General features: G+C 43.8%; 1 protein-coding gene across 11 annotated transcripts in view; it reads right to left on the reverse strand.

Moving 5' to 3' along the window:
• Positions 1 to 1,331: 1,331 nt before the first annotated feature.
• FRMPD4 (FERM and PDZ domain containing 4) overlaps positions 1,332 to 20,597 on the reverse strand; it is a 539,580-nt gene continuing 520,314 nt past the window's right edge. For 9 of the 11 annotated variants that reach the window (XM_067023531.1, XM_067023529.1, XM_067023530.1 and 6 more), the window contains 7 exons: positions 19,651 to 19,777; positions 17,104 to 17,193; positions 16,210 to 16,392; positions 14,008 to 14,146; positions 8,459 to 9,526; positions 6,798 to 8,081; positions 1,332 to 5,174 (listed from right to left, as the gene is read on the reverse strand). In XM_067023531.1, the coding sequence (XP_066879632.1) occupies positions 3,850 to 5,174; positions 6,798 to 8,081; positions 8,459 to 9,526; positions 14,008 to 14,146; positions 16,210 to 16,392; positions 17,104 to 17,193; positions 19,651 to 19,777 (4,216 nt within the window). In that variant the 3' untranslated portion in view covers positions 1,332 to 3,849. Of the gene's footprint in view, positions 5,180 to 6,797; positions 8,082 to 8,458; positions 9,527 to 14,007; positions 14,147 to 16,209; positions 16,393 to 17,103; positions 17,194 to 19,650; positions 19,778 to 20,597 lie in introns of all 11 variants that reach the window. The other 2 variants (XM_067023538.1, XM_067023537.1) reach the window with 1 other exon arrangement.

Consider the following 20,597-nt stretch of genomic DNA (forward strand, 5'->3'; position numbering starts at 1 on the left):
AGATAAAAATCAGGTTAGAGGAGAAATAATGTAATAACATCCATGTATTTTGATCCCTGTGAAGATTCCTAAATATTTGGAAGAGGTACGGAATCACCTGAACATAGCTAATTTGCTTTCTTCTCAATTTCAAAAACAGTTAACACAATTATGAATGGTGATCATCAGTCCAAGAGAACAAACTTTTCCATTGCCAAATGGAGAGAAATCCAGGAGGTATAAATTAGTGTGACATCTTGAGTAGCTCAGAAATAACACTCAGAGAATAAATGACATTCAGAAATATATAAAAGAGGAACAGAAATGAAAACTGTCTTTCCTAAGACGAATTATAATGAAAGATGAAATTCACAGCAAAAGGAATCAATCTACTGTAATGCTGCTGTAGCTGGTCATTTCAACGTTATCAGTTTTTTTTTTTTTTCTGAAACATAATTTCTTTTGTGATTAGACTAATATCAGCTGGGCTGAGGGGTCTGTGTTCATTCTAATGTCTAAGGCAACTGCATTCGTTGCTGGATTTTACTAGACGCCTAATACCGTGGCGGTGGTTCATCTGACCCTTCTGTCTTTCCGTGCCAATCAGATCCCTCCGGCCAACCCACTTACATAAAGTACGGTGGAACTGAGACTCAGGAGAAGGGCAGCTGTGTTCAGACTAGCTCGCTGAGTCACAAGTGAAACTCCTAAACACCTACAATAATCATAACAATAGCACAGATACAGAAAAAGGTGAAAGCAGATGCCCCGAATTGTTGACAGTGACTGTCTTTGGGGGTTGGGTTTAGAGGAATTTTCACTTTCTTCATCATTTATTTCTGTAACATATTTACTTGGTAATAGTAGGGAATTATTAATTTTAAAAAGTGTGAAAATGGCATTATGATTATCTTTAAAAATTCTTATCTATAGGAAGTGCTTACCGAAATATTCATGGATTAAGTGCTATGATGTCTGGGATTTGCTTCTACATACCGTTTGGAAGGAGGTGCCTAGAAACAGAGAAAAGATTGGACATGAATGGGTGTGTGATGAGTACATATTGATTCATTATATGACCGTGCCTAACTCTGTATATGTTTGAAAGTTGTATAATAAAGGATGAATACAAATGATAGGTGGTACACCTGGAAAAGTAGGTTTGGGGACTCAATGTAAAGGACCCTCAGGGACAAGGAAGTTTCATCATTCTCTGCTTCAGTGGTCTCCGAACTTCCGTGAGTGCAGCCCTACCTGCGACAATATTATTGCACACATGCATCAGGCATATGCTTATTAATTAATTGATTTATTTAAAATGATGTACATATACCACTGTACTCTTACGCCATTATAAAACATACACAAACATAAAAAAGGCTAGATAAAAATAAACACAAGTATCATTCTAATACATTCTTCCTACACTCTAGTGGACCTGGACCCCACTTAGGAGCAGCACATTTAGCGATTGGGGGGCTCTTGAGGTTTTCTAAGGAGTAAAGAGTTTGTTTATAAGAAACAGAAATTTATTGGAGCACCCAAAGGTAATGGGAGATTGTTTAGAAAGACCCAGAGCTATTTCACTGAGGCCTCCCGAAGAACTGAAATGCACTGGGACGGTGTTCTAACTGGACATGTGACTGAACACGGATCATCGCTTCCTTGTATATTTCTTTTATACATGTGCAATACACTCATGTATTCTGCACAGAGTCAGGATACAATATGCATATAAAACAAACAGCCCCTACATATTACCTTGGGCAATATATTTAACGCAATGCTTATGATGATAATAATATCTAACACTGAGTACTTACTCTTTGCCAGGTATTGCAGTAAGAACTTTATATACATAATTTTACTTAAAACTCGTGACAATCCTATGGAAATAGATCTTATTATTGACTTCCATTTTACTAGAAGGAACTTGAGACTGAGGAAAATTGACTAGCTTTCCCAAGATGAAAGGGCTAGAAAGTGGCAGAGTCCAAATTTAAATCGAGAAGTTTCTGACCCCAAACCACATGTCCTTAACAACTACGAAACGATATTGCCTCCATAGGGAATTAATGATAAGTGTCCAAACCATAAGATCGTCGTGATGATTAAATGAGATAAGATATATGATATGTTTAGCACAATGTCTGACACAGAACACAATCCTATTAATATGTATTTTCGTATACAGAATATTTACCAAAAAGTTTCCACAGTAAACATCATTAATATTTCTCACTATCAAACACCAATATTTATAATTGTAATCAAATAATGTTTTATTATTTAAACGTTATAATAACACGTCTAAACTCCTTTTCTTTGCTACCACCTGTAAATATGTGTGGCTTTTGTTATCGAGTCTCTATGGAACAACTGACGAGAGAGACAGCAACTGGGGACTGTGTTATGCCTACAGAAATGGAAACGTTTGCACTGGGCACACTCCTGTCATATTCTGAGAAGCCACCTACATAAATAGGAGTGTGTGTGGCTTGAGCACTAGAAGAGCCACAAAGTACATATGTACATATCAACTTTATTTTACAATTGCAGACTTTGCATCCTTTTGCTTTGACCCAAAGATACATTTTTAGAGAGACGGTGGTTCTAAAAACTTCTTTGCATTCCGTCAGGTTCACTTAAAGCGGTCAAGTTTACCACTCGTTTTTTTCCCCCCCAGCTTTCATATTTCTATCAGCCAGTGCAGATTAGAACATTTCATAGATACTTTTATTATTTATTTAAGTATGGCTTCCATGTTAGAGTAACTATCTTTCCCTGATTTTCTGGAACATTCCAGATTTGAAATTTTGTCCCAGTGTTAGGTTGTCATTGCAAATTTGGTTGGAAGCGTTGGCTCCCGTAGAGGTGATGCACGAAGCTCTCTGCTTTACGTTAACGGACCTGCATTTACTTGTGAGGATCATTAACTGTTCCTTTTTATAATTTTGCAAATACTTCACTAAACGCTCTGTCACCCTGAAGGGAATTCTAGAGAGATGGTGTCTTTGGTTTGTATATTTTGACATCGAGTCAAAGCAGATCTCTCTTTTCATCAAACAATTTAATTGTGGTATTATTAATTCCTTTCCTCGTATGCAATTAGATAGTCCCTAAGTAGGTATTACCCAGGAACCTGCCCAACATTCTCTCTGTTCTTCTATTTGGGAGGAAGTATTTGAATTCTAGAAACATCATGAAGAGCATTTGTGTTGACACAATAGAATCCACTCCCACCCCATTTCTAGCCCAAATGGCGTAAGCCAAAATGAAATATGTAGGATTCCTGGAAAAAAGCATCAGATAACCAAACACTATGAGCAAAAAATTAATTTATTATATATATTCTCTAATAATTCATAATAGCTTTTTGAATTTTAAATGTCTTTTTGCTATTTCCAATGCTTAAAAACCATAGTTTTAAAACATAAGTACTGTTTTATACACGTTGTGATTTTTCTTTTTTCTTTTCTTTTCTTTTCTTTTTTACTTCTAAATATGAATGATATGGTCTCCAAGTATCCACTTGGAGGGAAAGGGGATAGGATTCATTGTTTTGCTCCAACACAGCAGAATTTAGAGTTTCACATCACATACCTGGAGTTTCGACTATATGAAAAATAGCCAAATATCACCACTTTCTTCTATATTTCTTTTACATGTATATATATGTATAATATAAACAGAATACATCTGGATCAGTACATGTCAACTTTTCATCAATGTGACTTTTATCTCCTGTTTCATATAAAATAACAAAATATACAGAGAGAAGAAAGGAGACATCTGTTCTTCGTACACATAAAGTAAATAAAAGTTCATGTATGGCTTTGCAAAGGTAGATTATGACGTGATTTTCATACTTTATTTATTTAAAAGCATCTTGAGAGAACGTGTCAGTGTGCTTACGAGAGCGGCCATGGTGGTTGAATGTCGCATTGAGAGTCCAACAGTGGGATCCCCAGTGGTCTTTCCAGTGGCTGCCTCGGCAGCTTTCAGGAGACAGATGTAGTTTATGACCACTTCATCGATCTTCGCTACAATTTCCTGCCGCTGTGTTTCTGAGTTCACAACTTTAACTAATCGCATGCAGGCCTCTGTTAGGCAACAGAGCACTTGAAAGCTGCAAGTCATGGCGAGGAGCATCTCCTCTGGACTTTTCTCGGCCATTGCCATTTTCCTGCAGGCACTTCCCAACTGCCTGGACTCAATGGATAACAGCTGCTTGTACTGAGAAAGCGTTAGGTCATACGCGTCAAGGCGGGACTCCTCTTTCTTCCCCTTGGTTGCCCTCACAAGGCAGAGCAGCTCATTGGCATCATTTTGGGCTGCGAGGAACCCATCGGGCATTGCATATGTGCTCTCCTTAAGGGCATTTATCCTTGCAATCCGGGCATCAAAAGCCAGGTTGCTGAAGTCCACGTCATCTGGGCCACTCAGGTCTTCAGCCCAGACCTTCAGAACGGAACCTCTGGACAGCTCCCCTCTTTGCTTCTGAATTCCAACAGCCAGGGGTGGGCTGCTTGGGTCTGGCATGGCTTGAGTCATCTGTGGTCGAAAGAGGCAAGAGACTTGGAAGGTGGCCTCTCCCTCCTCCTCCTCTTCGTCACCATCTTCATCCTGCCCTCGGTTCAGGAAGCAGTAGCTGAAAGGTCCCCGGCATCTCCAGTTGCTGCCTTCCAGCTTCCGCAAGGGCAATGTCCTATACAGCTTTGAGTTTTTGTGAGCCGCTGGGGACCTTTTGTGAACTTTCCCCTCAGAGCTAAAGTGCATCGAGCTTTGGGAAAAACTTTTGGTGAGCTTCCTCCCTAGGGGGAGTTCTGCTCGCCTTTCTGAACTGGCCTCCTGTGCTTCTGTGATACCTGGACACTTTAAGCTGACTGCACCTTTGCTTCTCTCCCGGAAGGTCTCCAAACTTACAGATCCCGAGAGGATACTGCTGCTACGTCTCAGAGCCCTCTGGCTGGGGGGTGTCCTGAGGCTCCCCCCTCTCAGATCCAGTGGCCACCAGCTCACAGCCTCCCCGTAGGCCTCGTTTGCTTGGGAGAAATCATTAGGCTCTTGATTTGGAATTGGCACCTTTGATTCCGAGTGAATGTTGGATGGTAGCAGGGTGGGGTCAGCTTCAGGATGTTGAGACCAAGCTGAAGGCATGCCTCCTCGTCTCTCCTTCCCAGGCTCTGTCAAAGCTACACTAGGGGTAGTAGGAAAACAGAGAGAATCATTAAGCACCTCATGGGGGGGGGGGGTCATTTTTACTAAATCTCTATGTGATGTCTGTCATCTCCCAAGGATGTACTCCAGAAGAGCTGCCATCTGCCAGGGTTGACCTGCTTTCCAAAGACGGCCTCCTGAAATCTTTTAATAGATTTCAATTTTAATATATTTTAAGAAATACTAGAATCTCTTATTCCTGAAACTACTGCTTCATTTGGCATTGTCGAGAAATCAGAAATATTTTGAGGGACACAGTGGACTTTTATGAATTGCCTTGTTCCCCATATTTATCTACTAAAGCTTAGACATATAATGAGCAAACACACATCTTACACATAGATTATTCGAACATATCTATGACATTTAAGTTCCATTTCAAGGAGTCAGGTTAATCCTGGCATCGGTTACCTTCCTAAAAAGAAGTGGCCTACTTTAATTAATGCAAATTAGGTATATTCACCTTTTAAAGAGGACCCCATGAGGTTTGCCTGGTACAGGGTTTGAAGTTGAGACACCGGGAAAGTCCCAGAAAAGGTGTCATGTGAGGACAATGATCTCCACCTCACAGAATTCTTGTGAGAGGCAAGAGGGAAGTTAGGTGAAAGCTCTTCGTAAACTGCAAAGTGTCCTTTAATGAGCTGAGAGGCAAAGATGCTAGTTGGGAGATGAGTTTAGTAACATTCATAGATGGGTTTCCCAAGGCAGGTGAAGCCAGTGGTGAGTTTTGAGAAAGGAGATAACCTTAAAACGGCGGGAATGGAAATTGACCGATATAAGGTCTCACTAACATCTACTGACCTATATGGAAAAGACACTACTGAGGATATAATTTGAAATGGGAAGGTATGAAGTAGTGTCTGCTTTTGCCACACGATGGCCGGCCACGTGGACCTGGGAGACGGACAGGTGCCCACTGGGTGGCAGAACGGTGAAGGCGGGCACCGAAGGTGGCTGTGTTCGTGTTTCTGCCTGGCGTCTATATTTTATTATTTGGGGGAAAATAAAGCAGCTCATCGTGCATCCCCCGCAAACCTTTTAGACACTGCGGTAGGCCAGACACTTCAGAATCCTCGCCTAGGAGAGTCTTACGGAGCAGGGAGGGCTCTGGAAGTATTGCTGAGAGGCAAAGGATCTTCTCCAATCTCTCCCGCGTCCCAGATCCCCTGCTCTATTGTCCTTCCTTGCCTCTCAAAAAGGAAATGGCAAAATGAGAAATTCAATGTCTCGAGAAGGAAATCAAACTTCTGCGATTCTAGGCAATACGATCTTATACCTAAAAGTTGCACTGGGCGCTGCTGAAAGTCTACATTTAGAATTTAGGGGAAAAATGTTGCTCCATCAAATTCTAAAAGCAAGACAGAGCAGGAAGCTAAAGGTCAAAAACGCCATTTCCACTACCGGCCAGGCCTAGAAACTTCAGTATTTATTCAACACTGGGGGAACAATGATTGACACTTAACCTGGCCACAGTTCTGCAGCCTTTTTAAAACACCCTTTTCCTTTTCTTCCAGACTTTCTATTCTTAGGCTTGTTGTAAATTTGGTTTACGTGCTCCTGGCGGGTAACGCAGAGCGCTACATCCATCATTGCTGTACCTGTGGTTTCCTTAATCTTGGGGAGTCGATGACATCCGTCTCTCAAAGTGCCAAACAGGGGTTCGGCATTAATGGCCGTGTGCAGGGCAGGCAGTGTCATCCGCGGACACATCCCTTCTGTCTGTGGGTGTAATTCCTTAAAGGCGGCTCCGTGGTTGGGAAGGCCGGTGGCTCTCTCCTCCGAAGGACTGTAACTCACGCCTTTCCCGGAAGCCTCAGGAGTCAGGTGCTTCCCCACGGAGGGACAGAGCGGGGACTCCACCGGGGTGGCACAAGTGCTGCTACCCGTGCCGCAGCCTGCGTCCACCGAGGAGCCCTGAGAGCTCTGCAGAGAAAAATGGCCCTCGCTCTGCAACGACGACATCCGCTTGGCCAAGTGGTAGTCACAAAGGCGGCCCACGCCCTCCTCCGCCTCGGGGAGCTTGGAAGGACGGTCACAGGTGGACGGGTCGGCATCGTCCGGGTTACCTAGGTCTTTGGCTGAAGACACACAGCTCACCTCTGTTAAGAAGTGGTCCCGCTGGCCAAGTCCTGAGACCTCGATGGCTTCTCCATCAGGAGCTCCATCATCCTTCCCCTCGCTCTCCGCGGTTCCCACAGCCAAAGCTCTGGGAAAGGCTATCCCTGCTGCTGCTTCCAATCCACTCTTTTCAGCCATAGGCCCCTCAGCGGCCACATACCATCTTTGGCTGTCCTTGCGAAAGGCAGTTCTCTCCAGGTTCAAAGTGCTCAGGTGTTGACTGTCCCTTGAAGACACACTAGCAAATTTACCTTTGGCGTCCTCCTCCACCTCTGCCGTTTTGGTCCCCTGCTGTTTTTTCCCTGGCGTGCTCCCATTATGGGGTGCTCTCCCCTCCCCATCGGCCGGCTGGCTTTTCCTTTTGCTGGTGCAGGAATATGCCATGGGCCCGATGTGCAGTTTGCCGAAGTAGTCAGTGACTGACTTAGTCTCCATGGTTTCGGGCTCCATCTCCATGTGGTCCGAGTGAAGGATCTGCTTGGAAGGCACAAGTTTGGGCGGGGGGTCGCTCCCTGGGCGGGCAGTGAGGGCGTGGGAGGCCTTTGGAGGCAAGGCCCCAGCTGGGCTTTTGGAGGTGGGGAACTCTGTCTGCTCTTCCGCAAGGGGGTGGTAGCCTTCGTGAGTGGCCAAGAACATGCGGGAGAGGTTTTCTGACTGCTTCTGGGCCGTGGCCAGTTCAGAACTCTCCGTCATTTCAGAAGAGTTAGTTTCATTGCCCGAGTCTGACGAGGACTCGGGACTATAGGCCCGCAAGATGGCTACACCTGCAGGCCGTAAAAAACAAGAGCCGGTTAATGGATGCATCACAGGCATTAGGAGACATGTAAGAAAATGGGGCTCATTATTATTTTTTAAAAAAAAAAAAAAAACAAAAAACCAAGTTTTTCCCTTTTCAGTAAGGACTCTGAGTTTATTGCACAGTTGTTCCGGAAACGGGGGGAAAAAAACGTGCCACGCGTTTTAAAAAAAGAACCACCAGGGACACCACACGCACCAAAACCCCACGATGGTAGTTTCAGCACGTTTAGGAAATGGGACATGCGTGACATGAAGGACACATGACAGGACTCCAAGGGCGGATGGCTTGAAAGGATGAAATGATATGGCTATCAGTGAATAAATGTAACAATCGTGAAAGAACCTGAATTGTCACTGGTCTGCTGATCTTCTGACACGGACAGAGCTTCTAGAGTGTCCAGCGTGGAAACGACGGCGTTATCCAGGCCCTTCTCACACTTGCCCTCGGCGCTGGTCGGCACAGTGTCGATAAGGGACACGGGGATCTCGTCGTTCTGCAGGGGGCCGCCTGCCTCCTTGCCCTCTAGGAAGGAAGCGGCCTGGCTCTGAGAGTCCTCCTCGTCGGAACTATCTCTGAAGCCAGGTGGAGGCGCGGCGATAGCCATGTTCAAGGAGCGCAACAGGAAGTCATCCTCGTGGCCGTCCCCTTCGGGCGGGGGCAGGGACGTGAGGTCAATGATGTCATCGCTTGACCCAGACAGGTTGAGGATGGCCGGCTGGTTCATCTCTCCCACCACGAGGTCCTCCTCACAGCTCGCGTCGTCCTCGTCCTCCGCGTCATCGGTGTTCTCTGCGTAACAGATGTCGTGCAAGAGGGGCTCCTCTATGCCCTGGGCGGCCTCGAAGTTCTTCACGTCGCCTATGTTTGCATACACAGAATTGGCCACGAACTGGATGCCCTCTGCGTCTGGAGTGAGATCCAGGCTCTTCGTGTCGTTGGCACCACTGATGTAGAGATTCCTCTGCTTCTCCAGCAGTTCCGGACTCTGGTCCAGTAGTCTTTCATAGCCGAGAGTCGGGGCAGTGATGCCATCATCCAAGGCGAGGTCTCCAAAAATAAAGGACACTTTAGCTCCTCTTGGAGGCTCCTGTGCTTTCTTTAGAGCTTCTGGTCCTGAGAGAGTCAACAGGGACCGCTGAGCTAGACTTCTGTAGTCTGCCTTGCACGAAGCATCTCCCGGCTGGGCCAGCTGCTGGCTGAGTTCGTCTGAGTTATAGGCGTTGTCCATATACAGGTGCCGGTGGTGGTCTTTTGGACACAAGGTGCCATCTGGAATCTCAACTGCCTTCTGCTTTGCATCTATATATGTTATCTGCGCCTCTTGCTCCCCTTCGCCAATGAATGTGGCCACTTGGGGTATACAGTTCCAATCTGGGCCAAGGAGGTTATGCTTTCCTTTATTTTCAGTTCCTAAAGAGAAAGAGTCATGCAAAGACACATTACTGTGCTGTCTGGTTTCTGGGGGGCCTTGTCTCTGTTTCTTAACTTAATGGCTTGTAGCACCACTTTTGTGAATACGGTTGTTATTCAGCTTTCCAAATACGGTAGCGGTCGATTTAGGCTTCAGGTGCAAGGATTTCTTGGTTAGGAGAATTGATACTGCGGAAAATAGAATTGCTATTTGATAAAGCAGAATACCATCCGAGAGTACGGAACTACAGCTTACTTCCATTTGATCTCTGATTCTAGCATTAAAAGGCCTCATTTATGTCTATAAATGGGAATATACTACATGCCTTTAAAAATCCTTAAAGGCGACAGTCCAATAGGCTGTTATTCCAGAAAACAGATTGCCCTTTTCTTTGTAAAGTGAGATCTAACATTTCCCGGTTTGCAGAGGGAGATGTTGGACTTTTTCCTCATTGAGTTAAGAGAAGGTCAAGGATCCTCACACTTTAGGAAATTTTAGGAAATATTTTAGGAAATATTGTAATGATAAGGTAATAATAAATATATACATATAATGTATATTAATGAAAACTATAATACTACATATTACAATGGTGGCGCCAAAACTTCTCTCTTTAGCCTTTTCCTGTCCTTGTGGGTGTGCATATTTTTTACGCATAAATGCCAGTACGCATGCCTGTAAGCACACACGCACACACGGGTGGGACGTAGAAGGTGGAGCATTCGCAGGTTACGTACCCTCTCTGCTCTTTCTACGCATAGTTAACACTTTGAGGAATTTCCATTTTTACTTGTATGGTGAAAACTCCTGAAGATTTGTTTGATGTTCTTCAAAATTGCAAAACTCTAATTTAAATATCATTGTTTTGTTTGCTCTTCAAGGGTCTTCCAGTAGAGAATTCGGCTGTGGAGATTTTGCTCTGATATTTACCAGGACAGGGCAGTGAGTCATTGTGTCAATATTGCTTTGTCAATTCCAGAGGTGACATTTTGAGGAAATGTTAGGGTCACAAATTGTCCCATTTGCTTCCTCAAATTGCCCTCTGGCCCAAGTTTGAATAATACTGAAATCAGATATACAAGAGATACGGGAAAAAGAATCAGTTTCACTGAGGAGGTTTTGGCTCTCTCCCAAATATACAATGGACTCAATGCTGCACAATGTTCCGAGTCATTTTACTCCATACATATATTTTTATGAATAGCAGGTAAAGATAAAAGTTTGAAGACACTGAGTTACACACCAGCCATACTTACGTGCTACCTTATAACAAATACACCTATCAGGGTTCGGCACTGTTTTATTAACAATGACATGGATTATGACTGGCTCTGTGTGAGTGAGTGAGGGAGGGAGGGAGGGAGTGAGTGTGTGTGTGTGTGTGTGTGCGTGTGTGTGTGTGTGTGTGTGTGGAGTGTGGATTGCTGGGAGGAGGGAGAGTGGTTCAACAAAGTTGTGAGACAGCTCTGGGTTGAAACCAGGGGTTGGCAAATTTTCTCTGTAAAGGGAGGGCCAGATGGTAAATATTTTAGGTTTTGTGGGCCAACAGCTCAGTTGAGCAACTACTCAACTCTGCTGTTGTAACACAAAAGGAGCCATGGATGACACATAAGCAAGTGGATGTGCTGACTTGAATGGTGACCGCCCCCCACCCCCCACCCCGCAAAAGCTAAGAATGTGACTTTATTTGGAAAGAGTCTTTGCAGATATAATTAAGAATCTTGAGATGAAGTCACCCCGAATTATCTGTGTAGGGCCCTAAAATCCAATGGGAAGTGCCCTTATAAGAGAAAAGCAGGGGGAGATTTGGGCCACACAGAGAAGGAGGGAAGACCATGAGAAGACACAGGCAGAGACTAGAGTCACGCAGCTCCAAGGGATGCTGATGGCCACTGAGAACAGGAAGAGGCAAAGGAAGATTCTCCCAGGCACCTCTGGAGGGAGCGTGGCCCTGCCAATGCCTCGATTTTGGACGTCTAGCCCCCAAACTGTGAGAGAACAAGTTTCTGTTCTGCTGTCCCCAAGCTTGTGATACTTTGTTAAGGCTGCCCTAGGAACCCAATACAATGTACAAGTTTCAACGAAACTTTATTCACAAGAACAAGATTTGATCCATAGGCCATACTTTGCCCACCCCTGGTTTAGACCAACAAGAAATCTGAATAGGTCAGCAGGCTAAAAGCAAGTTAACAGACTTTCCTAAGGCTCAGAGATGCTTAGCTATGTGGGTTCACGGATTTTGAAAGGACCTGAAGGGTTAATTTTCAAGAGAGTGAAGAAGGAATAGGGGCTTACTGTTTCTGGTTAGAGATCTTGGCGAAGGTCTTTGATCAATTTGAGACAAGAAGAAAAGACATACTCACTCTTGGCTTCCTTCCAGGAGGGTGTACTGACTTGGCTTCTGGAATGATTTTGGAAACACAGAAGGATGTCTGTCTCCTTCTAGGGACGAGCTGGCCTCAACGCACTTTGCTCTGTAGAGTTTTTGAGTGTCGGGAGACCTCTGGGGAACTTCCGAGGAGAAGGGAGCCCTTTCAGCCATTAGAGGGCGCTAAGCCCCGAGCTGCAGCTCTGCTTGGGCCAACCAGCTGCTTTTTGGGAGTGCGCCATCCCTCTGACTCGTCCTCCCTTATTAAACACGCACAAGCACACACGCACTCCAGCCTGCGTGTGCTATTTGCAACATGTGCCTTCACCCTCATTCTCACTGTCGAACTGAGAGAAATTACCGAAAGGCTGAAGTTCCAGTCTTTCTCCACAGCAATATAATACTTTTCGGAACTAAGTTTTTGCCTCTTGAAACTTTACGCAACATCACATTGTGAGTCACTCTAAAGTAGACAGAACTGAGGCCCCTCGGTTCTGTGACCAGTTGTAGAGTGGTGGGTTTGGCTCTCCTCTTGCACCCATACAATCGTAACAGTCCATGGGGAAAAGGTTTGATTTTCACAGGAAACTTTAAGATTTTAAGATTACGATTTTCCAATGTGAAAGGATTGTGTTAAACTGCGGAACTGCTCTTCAGAACTTCAAGCATCAGCGCTCAGTTGCTCTAAATCTCCTCGCTGAATGAAAACATGTGGTCGTAAAAATATTTACCACCTCCTTTTTGAACCTACTTATTTGTAATCATTTGTGTCTCTTAGAAGCAACAGACACTTCGAGGTGGGGTGGGATGAAATCTAGCCGCAAGTGCCAGCTGCCTTCCAGCACGCCTTGCTCTCCTCTCTTTCTCTCTGGTCTTCCTTTACCCTTTGACGGCAATTGTTCCACTCAACCAACCGTCACAATAAACTGCATGCCAGTCTGTCTGTGTGTGTGCACCTAGCTACATATTACTATATATTCATGGAATAATATCTGTTGTCTTCTAAGTTTAAAACTAGGGGATCTTCCTTCCCTTCTTTTTCCTTTCCCCCTTTTCTCTCAGTAACAGTGACAATAAAATTTGTTCTTAAGGATTTCCCTTTCTTTTAAAAGAAACCCTAATTATGGAGCCCCTGATTATACTTTTTCATGGGTCAGTAGCTCTGGCTTGAATGGTAGGGTCTGTCCATCAGCCATATTTCCTGAGGGTCCACTACAGATGGAGGAAAAAGTTCAAACACTGAAGAAAAAGGTTTTCGAGCATGCAAACTATTATCTATAGAATGGATAAACAACAAGGTCTTACTGTATAGCACAGGGAACTATATTCTATGTCCTGTGATGAACCACAATGGAAGAGATTATGAAAAAGAATGTATATCTGTGTATGACTGAATTACTCTGCTGTACGGCAGAAATTAACACACTGTAAATCAACTATATTTCCATAAAATAAATTTCAAAAAAAAAGTTCTAAAATAAATAAAAACCATCCACCCTCAAAGGAACTATCAGTTTAACAGCTGCAGCCCTCCTTATCCTCACTTTGGAGCTATTTCTCCCTGTCAAGTCGCTGAGATGAATTATTGGATCTTTGCCATTTTGATGCTTCTGCTAAAAAGCTAAGATGGCTTCCAGGGTCCCTTCTAGAGCCCGAAGTCCGAGGGCTGGGCAATTCTCAAGTCTTCCTCTTGTAAGGCTCCCAGAATCCTGGAACCGTAACGAGGGACCAGCCCTAAAGCTGGGGGCTCACAACCCCTACTGGGCATTCCATCCTTAGTTCTCTGTGCCCTGACTCACCTCTAGAAGAATGAGGCAGTAAAAAACTTAGCCGTAAGGGCTGAGGCCTACGCCCTTCACAATAATTAAATCACTGCTTTGGAAGCGTGCACCCAACATTGCCAAGTGATGTGTAAAACATGATGGAAAAATCAACATCTTCATTAAAAAAAAACTAGACCATATCAGAAGTAATTGGAGGGTTTTGTGTTAAATTTGGACACCAGATGTTTTTATGTGTACAATTTTAACTTTTCAAGAAATATCCTTATTGTTGTTGTCTGGCGGCGTGGGGAAGGGAGGTGGGTGCCTCGTGAGTTTCGGAAGAGAATACCTGTCTCCTGGGTCCCTGCGCTTTTCTTGTTGGCCATGTTAAATATCGACCTCCTGGAATCCACGAGCAGCCGGTAGTATCCAGCCGTTAAGCAGGCCAGGTTCATGGCATCGGAAGATTCCATCAAGAGCGTGATGGGCTACACAAAAGAGAATGTTTTGGTTAAAACCATCCCTCTTTAATAACCTCCCTCGAGGGACAACGGCTACGTTTGTGCTTATGAAATGTGAACAAACAAAGTTTTGGAGCGACTGTTTCATTGAAGAAACGCAAATGGGGGAAAGGTCAGGTGTAACAGAAAGCCTGACTGAAAAACGTTCAGGTGACAACATTTTGAAAGCCTAGACATCTGGAACCTTTCCCAAGTCTTACTGGGTTAAAAAAAAAAGACTGGCTTTGTTCCAAATAGTTAATATTTTTAAAAGTCATAGTTAAGGAGTCAGTTACTAGTTGTGAACCCACCATCTGAAAAATAATCACAGGAAGATTAAGTTTGGGTTCGTGGTGAAAATTCGTGTTGAGGCAAAGCAAAAATCAGGTGGAAATTACTGCTAAGACTGAATGAAGAGTGTCAGGGAGATCCAGGAAAATGACGCTTCTAAAAGAAATTGTAAATTCAGAGGAGGGCCAGACAGACATGGGAGTTGAGAAGAGGCCCTGCCAGAACTTTCTGGAAACTATGAGGTTACCATATAACTGTACGTGGATCTTGGGCATATAGGGAAGCAATTATCCTCGTTGAGTAAGGAAGGGTGGACTTGCTGGCGTGTTCTTGTTGAAAGAGAGAGAAAGTGAGAGGGAAATAAGGGAGCAAAGAACAAAGAGACACCCGGAGAGGCACAGAAACAGCGAGATGACAGGCCTCTTGCTTTCACTGCCAGGGGTAGCACCCTGGCCTTGGCTGGTGAAACCTAACTTCCATCCAAAGCCCCTATACCACTTGATACTTGATGTGCTGCCTTTTCCTTCCATTTCAACTGTGGTCTCCCTCCAAGCCACCCCACGATTCTTTTCAGTAGGCAGGAAGCCATCCACAGGGTCTTGTCACCCATTTCTGTTGGAGACAGATTATCCCTGTTATCAGGTCTGTGATGACTGCACCCGATATACCCTTTCTTCCGCCTGTTTTCCATGACAGGCTATTGTTCTCAGCATCTTCGGTTATGGACCGGGACAGGCACGCCAAGTCTCCTCTTGGACTTTCTTTGCCATGAAGTCAAGGGCAGCTCCCTGGATTCAGCCCACGAAACGCCATGGGCCACGGCCAGCGCGCCTGAGCCGCACGCTCGCCCTTTCATGCTCATCTCTTCCTGCTGCACAGCACGCTGAGGCTCCCCTTTTGCTGCGCAGAAGCCCTTTCCCACATTCTCCTTTGCTCGCAATCCGCCCCTCCCACGCCCTGCTGGGTATGAGGCTGGGAGCGAGGTAGGGGCAGGGGCAGTTCTCAGAGCACTCCTCCTCGTTCACCCTGTTTCCTCTGTGGACTCACTGTCTCTCTTTGGGTCCAGTGCCTTTTCTCTATAGAAACATCAGATACATCAACGCTGCCCAAATCCAATGACTCATCTATTACATACTGGGACAAGAAGGTGGGGACAGGGGACCTGGATTACTTCCTGTCCACTTCTGTCTGGGGAGGAAATGTCTGCCCTCTGAGGACAATCTCAGATAGTTGTTTCAAATGAAATGGCCGTGATATTAAAGGGGCCAGATGTTCAGCCAGCGCTGATTGTTACAGCATGAAAAGACAGATTGACTAAAATACTCAGTTTTTTCAAAAGAATAAGCACATACGGATGCAACCTAACAAAAGGGAAAGGGGGTTCTGAACAAAGTTGGGAAAAAGCTCCCTGACTCTATGCAAGAGCCACAGATCCTGGAAAGTAAGCAGGGAGACGTGTCCCCTCCTCTCCATGTATGGTTCATGCACTCTGGAGCCAGAAGGGCCTTTCGAAATGAACTCACTTGCTTTCTCACGTGGAGATGAAGACATGGAGGCCAGGGAAGGAGAGTGACTTGTCCCCCAGTCACAGAGCTATCTAGTGAGGACTGGGGCCCTCACACCTGAGTTGGGTGGCCTTTTTCTGCGCCTTCTATGTGCTGCCCATGTGGAAATTTTGCCCGCTTTATAAATATCAGCAGCACTATCAGGAAGCAAGGCCACCACGTTCAAGGCCTCGTATCAGTGTCTGAAAGACTTACCTTCACATCCAGCACATGGAGCTCCACCCTCACCAAGCTCTCCTCTTCAGTAAACATCTCAATCCTATTGACATGGCTGAAGTCGGCTAAAAGAGCCACCAGATTGGTTTTGGTGTTTATCACATGGCTTATGCCGTAGCGGGGCCCCACCAGGAGGGTCACTTCTGAGCGCTTTTCTGCCTGCTGAGAAAGAGACGTCGACAAAATATTAAAACTACTAGACCTCTGGGAATTCCCCGGAGGTCCAGTGGTTAGGACTCCGCACTTTCACTGCCCGGGGCCCCGGGTTCAGTCCCTGGTCGGGGAACTAAGAACCCGCAAGTCGCATAGTGCGTCCAATAAATAAATAAAATAAAATAAAATAAAAATGCTAGACCTCTGAAGCACCAGGCAAAGTTGAACCTGAGAGTCTGTTTTTATAAGATTACATTTTCTTTAGAAAGTATTCCTGGGTTACACTGTACTAAATCATCCAATTAGAAGAACCAGATATATGATTGCAGCGAGGCTCTGATCAATTATGAATAATGTAGAAAGTAAATGCTATCATAGCACATATATTCATTAACATGAGAAGCTTTTAGAAATGAGGACTTTTTTTTCTTCTCTTTTTAAAATCATTCTGGCCCAGTGATTTAAAAGGAGGCCATTGTGAGAGCGCATTCTCTCGGCTCTTCACATTTCTTTTTCTAGGGCATTCTGCAGTGGCGTTATCTAGCTTAACATCTCTTCTGATATTTTCAGACTGGGGTGCAGTCAATTAGAAATAAGGGCTGGAAAAGATTCACAGCTGATTTGCTTTTGTCATCAAAGAGAGCTCATTCAAGACAGCCCAGACAGTGACATTTTGCAGGCCTCTGTGGCTTCCATGAAAAAGCAAGGAAAAGAAATTACCACTAATGTTGCCTTGAACACACGGCCCCCATACAGTCGAAGGTCACTGAGGAACTTGAGATAATGGACCTTGGCTTGCAGTGCGGAGAGCTGAGGAGAGAAAAGAAACCTCAGGTGTTCACTCCATCGGGTGTGATTGTGTTCCTGCTGGACACCAGCCGAAAACAAGGGCAAATGAGAAGGATGCTTCTACTGCCAACAGATGGGGTGTGACAAGGGCTCTTCGTGAGGAACGAAAGTAAACTGCTCTGTATTTGGTTTCCTGATCAAAGGCCGCGACAGGACATCTAGATTTAAATCTTTTCGTTTTGGGGGAAAAATATGGATTTGCTGGGCCAGAGCATTCAACAAGTCAGAATGAGATGATAGAGTTCTGCACTGCAATGGGTGCGTGCAGTTCGTGGGAGCTGTTTTGAATACACACCTGCAATCCACAGAAAGCCTTTTAAATGGGCTCTTCACTCCCATCTTGTTTCTTCCAGTCTTTGCAAGTTTTTAGGGAAAGTGAACTTTCTGGGCACCAATCATTGTGGAAATGTTTGAATTCACTAAGTCAATTCCAAGAAATGACTCTAAGAATTCAATTCCAAGAATCTATTGATTCAATTCTAAGAATCTATTGAGTTTCATGAATGATAGACAAATGAAATTTTATCCAGGTAAAATTGATCTTTATAAAGACTTAAAAATGCAGATTCCCATATCCTAAAAAAGTACTTGATTGAAAAAAGTCCACGTTTCAATCTAAAATATGATACAAAACTACTGGACATGAAATAGATAAACAACAAGGTCCTACTGCATAGCACAGGGAACTGTACTCAATATCTTATAATAAACCATAATGGAAAAGAATGTGAAAGAGAATATATACATACACACACACACACACACACACACACACACACACACACACACATATATGTATAACTGAATCACTTTGCTGTACACCTGAAACACTTTAAATCGACTATACTTCAAAAAAAATTTTTTTTAATTAAAAAAAAGAAAGAAAGAAAAAAAGTCCACGTTTCATACCAAATGTGCCAAGAAAGTTTGTTAGAGGTGAAATTTTCCAACGAGGTGTAGAACATCAAGTAGCAAGGACTGTAAAACTCTGTTTTCCACTGCAGATAACTTGCCAACTCATTTGTCAACCGTATCTCAGCGTGCTATCCTTTATATAATTGTAGTTTAGAACCAATGATCCAGCCGACTTCTTTCAAAAATCCAAAGCACTTTGCAAATTGATTTGAAATCAAACCACTCACTCTTAACTAGAAAAAAGATGACCTTTATAGAAGGACAGTGGTAGATAGACTGATCTTAGAGCAGTTATCCAAATTATTACAAAACCAGTGGGCCACGCTTTGAAGAAAATCACACCAAGTCAATTAAAAGAAAGTAGCTTTGGGGAAGTCAGAACTGATACTTAGGACATCTTGACCCATGACATCCTGCTATATTTCCATAAGCTGAATGCTTACAGAAACTGGGAAGTAAGTCAAAGGTGGCTGAGAGTGTGTCAAAGTTGATCACACGTTTAAAAAAGTCATTGGGGGTGAGGAGGGAGCAGAAATAAGTACGTGTTAGCTGGTAAAAAGGACTTAAAATCAGATACTAAGACCAAAAAACTACCCACACAAATGATTTGTATTAGAGTCACACACATTTCTATGGCTGATATAATTGGGTTGCCAGACTGCCTCCAATTTTATAGGTCCTGGGTTTTAAGGCTCCTTCTCTTTCTGGTTCCTGAAACCCTGTGCTTTTATTACCAATAAACAGAACTCTCTATTCTGACCAATAGTATATTTTTAAAAGTCCTTTGTATCTCTTTCACTTGATTTGAAAAAAGGAGATTTTAACACTCATGATGGTGAATGACAACTAAGTTTATCTTCTAAGAGTAAGATTTAATTCAGTGGTTGTCAATTGGGGGTGATCTTGGCGAAATCCAGAGACATTTTTGTTTGTCATGATTGAGGGGGTGTGTGCTACTGACACCTCATGGCTAGAGGACAGCGACGCCGCTAAATATCAAACGAGGCACAGGACAGCCCTTTTCCTCCAGCAAAGAGTGATCTGGTCCCCACTGTCAGCAGAGCCAAGGTAGAGAAACCCTGGTTTAATTCATGTGGCATCTAGTCTGCAGGGACCCTTACTGGCTGCTGTGCACTTAAGCTGGTCCGAGCGGTAAGCAAAAATATGATGAAAATATGAAAATATTTTGCAACTCTATCCTCTAATCACAAGGTCTCAGAGGCTTTGCAAGGTCCTCTGCATGCACACGTGGACGCACACACAATCCGTACGATAAGGAGTCTGTAGCTTGCACGGGATAAACAGGTCTCCATTAGAGTACTTATCTTTCATTTAGTCTTAGAAACATGTTAATAGTTTAAAAAAGGAAGGTTATATAGTGTTACATCCTCTGCAAATCTGCTGTTAAGTATTTTATTCATGGGCTAATTTTAAACAGTTTAAAAAATGTATGCAAGCCTCTCTTTTTAAAATCCATTTTCTATTAAGATGCAAATGTGATACCTTTTTACCGGGTGGTACCAAGTTTTGATTTGCTTTGACAAGGTGTGAAAGTGCTTTCTTTATGTTCTTCTCTTTCATGCTTTGCAGCACAGCAGAGGGAAGAAAAGTCTCTAATCCCCATTCTTTTCTGCAATAAAGAGCATATCTTTAATTTCACATTCTTGTGATGATTAGATATCTAAGACAAAATGGCACTCTGATGTTTGCTGGAACAAATGAACTCTTGGTAAGGCAGGGAATGGAGACAAGTCCCCAGTTACGGAAACAACTTTTAATTTATACTCAGGAAACATACTATTTGATCATTAATGCATATGTTTGCATTTTAAAAGAGATATATTCTTCACTCTCCAGAGAGAAGGCTAATGAGGCATTTGATACCAATGGAAATGGAACAGACACTTTATCCAAGCTATACCGCTGAGTCTCTTAGAGTTCATTCACATACCTGAGTTTGTACTTGCAGCACCAATTTCTCTCCATCCCTTTGTTTATTCCCATTGTCACCTCTCCCTGTCTGCCCACGCTCTGGGAGTTATTTGCTTGGAGATGTGTGGACAATATACTCATTGCTATTTATAAATAGGGCTTCAACTGAATTATGTCTAGTGTTGATACCACTCATGTGAAGCTTAAATCCCATTTAAAACGTCTTCCAAAAGATTATACTATGATTCAATAGTGAAATGGAAAGTTACCGGTACATAGAAAGTCATGGAAACCGACAGAGCGGCAAACCATTCTTTCCTCCTCATCTCCCTCATCGATGGCGATTTCTCTAGAAACACACAATTCTCTTTTCTCCCACCCAGATAGTATCTATCTACCTCCTCCCGTCAACATTTCTTGCTGAGGAGGGGAGGGGGTTGCTGGTATGGAGTCAAGGTAGGGTTCAGGACCCTTAAGTATGTCCGGTACTGACAGGGAGATGCAAACATCACTCATAG

The sequence above is a fragment of the Kogia breviceps genome, chromosome X, assembly GCF_026419965.1.
Source record: "Kogia breviceps isolate mKogBre1 chromosome X, mKogBre1 haplotype 1, whole genome shotgun sequence".
In the NCBI taxonomy this organism is placed as follows: Eukaryota; Metazoa; Chordata; class Mammalia; order Artiodactyla; family Physeteridae; genus Kogia; species Kogia breviceps.